The following is an 878-nucleotide window of genomic DNA, read 5'->3' as shown; positions in this document are numbered from 1 at the left end:
GACTTCGCCCCTTGACAAATTGCGTTCTCTCAGCCGCTTCCTCGGTATGCCGAAGGCGTACTACTACAGGCTGATCAACTACAGCGCATCGTATGCTGGTTCTTCTTCCCGCCGTTCTCGCCTACCTTTTCTCTCCCTTGGTCGTCTCCTTCTCCGGCTCGTTTCTCTGGTTCGGCTTCAACGGGAGCAGGACTAGAACAGTGTGTTGGTATTACTGGTGACAGAGGAACGTTCTGAGGCATTCATGAGGGTTTATTCGTAGTGGGGGGGGGGGGGGGGAATGGAATCATCGTTGCTCCTGTTGAGGATGGCGGTGGATGGGAGCATGCAGACGTTTGTTCAAGAGTGTTGGTTGCACTGTGGCGAGGTAGCGTGCTGGCGGAGAGGTTTTACTGTACCCTTCACTGCCTTGGGTAGTGCCTTGCCTGAGAGACGGCGTTGCTCGTCATGTTGCCGTCCACAACAACAAGTACGACAGCGACGGACACGTGTGTTGTTGACACCACACGTGTATAATACCCTTCCACCTGACATCAAGTGGAAGGGTTTTATACGGCGCAGTCAGTGCGGAACGTCAGGACGCGAGTCGGACGAAGAGGTGTTTACAGTCGGCAGAGCGGGACGCGAAGAGCTGTTACGTGGCGGGTGTGGACACGGTCCAGACGGTCCACTCGCGCGCCGCCTCACGCGACTGGAGACGCACTCGCCTCGCCCACACCTCTTCAGACACGTCAGTACAACTTGTAGTAACTGCGGTCCGCCTCCGCCCCTGTCGCCTCGCCTCCCGTCCCCACTGACGTAACGGCCGCCCTCGCCCGGCCCCAATTTATCCACCAAACACCCCGCCGCCCCGCGCGCCCGGGTTTATGTCATGGGAA

The 878-nt window shown here is 58.3% G+C and overlaps 1 protein-coding gene across 1 annotated transcript in view; it reads left to right on the top strand.

Annotated features, from left to right (window-relative positions):
• Nucleotides 1–871: 871 nt before the first annotated feature.
• Nucleotides 872–878, top strand: part of CHC_T00002475001 (hypothetical protein) — a 1,345-nt gene continuing 1,338 nt past the window's right edge. Inside the window, exon 1 of the mRNA XM_005713732.1 lies at nt 872–878. This exon is cut by the window's right edge and continues 1,088 nt beyond it. Within this exon, the coding sequence (XP_005713789.1) occupies nt 872–878 (7 nt within the window).

The sequence above is a fragment of the Chondrus crispus genome, genomic scaffold (assembly GCF_000350225.1).
Source record: "Chondrus crispus Stackhouse genomic scaffold, scaffold_14, whole genome shotgun sequence".
Taxonomy (NCBI): Eukaryota; Rhodophyta; class Florideophyceae; order Gigartinales; family Gigartinaceae; genus Chondrus; species Chondrus crispus.
Note: the sequence above shows the minus strand (reverse complement) of the source record. Positions and strands in the feature narration are given on the sequence as shown.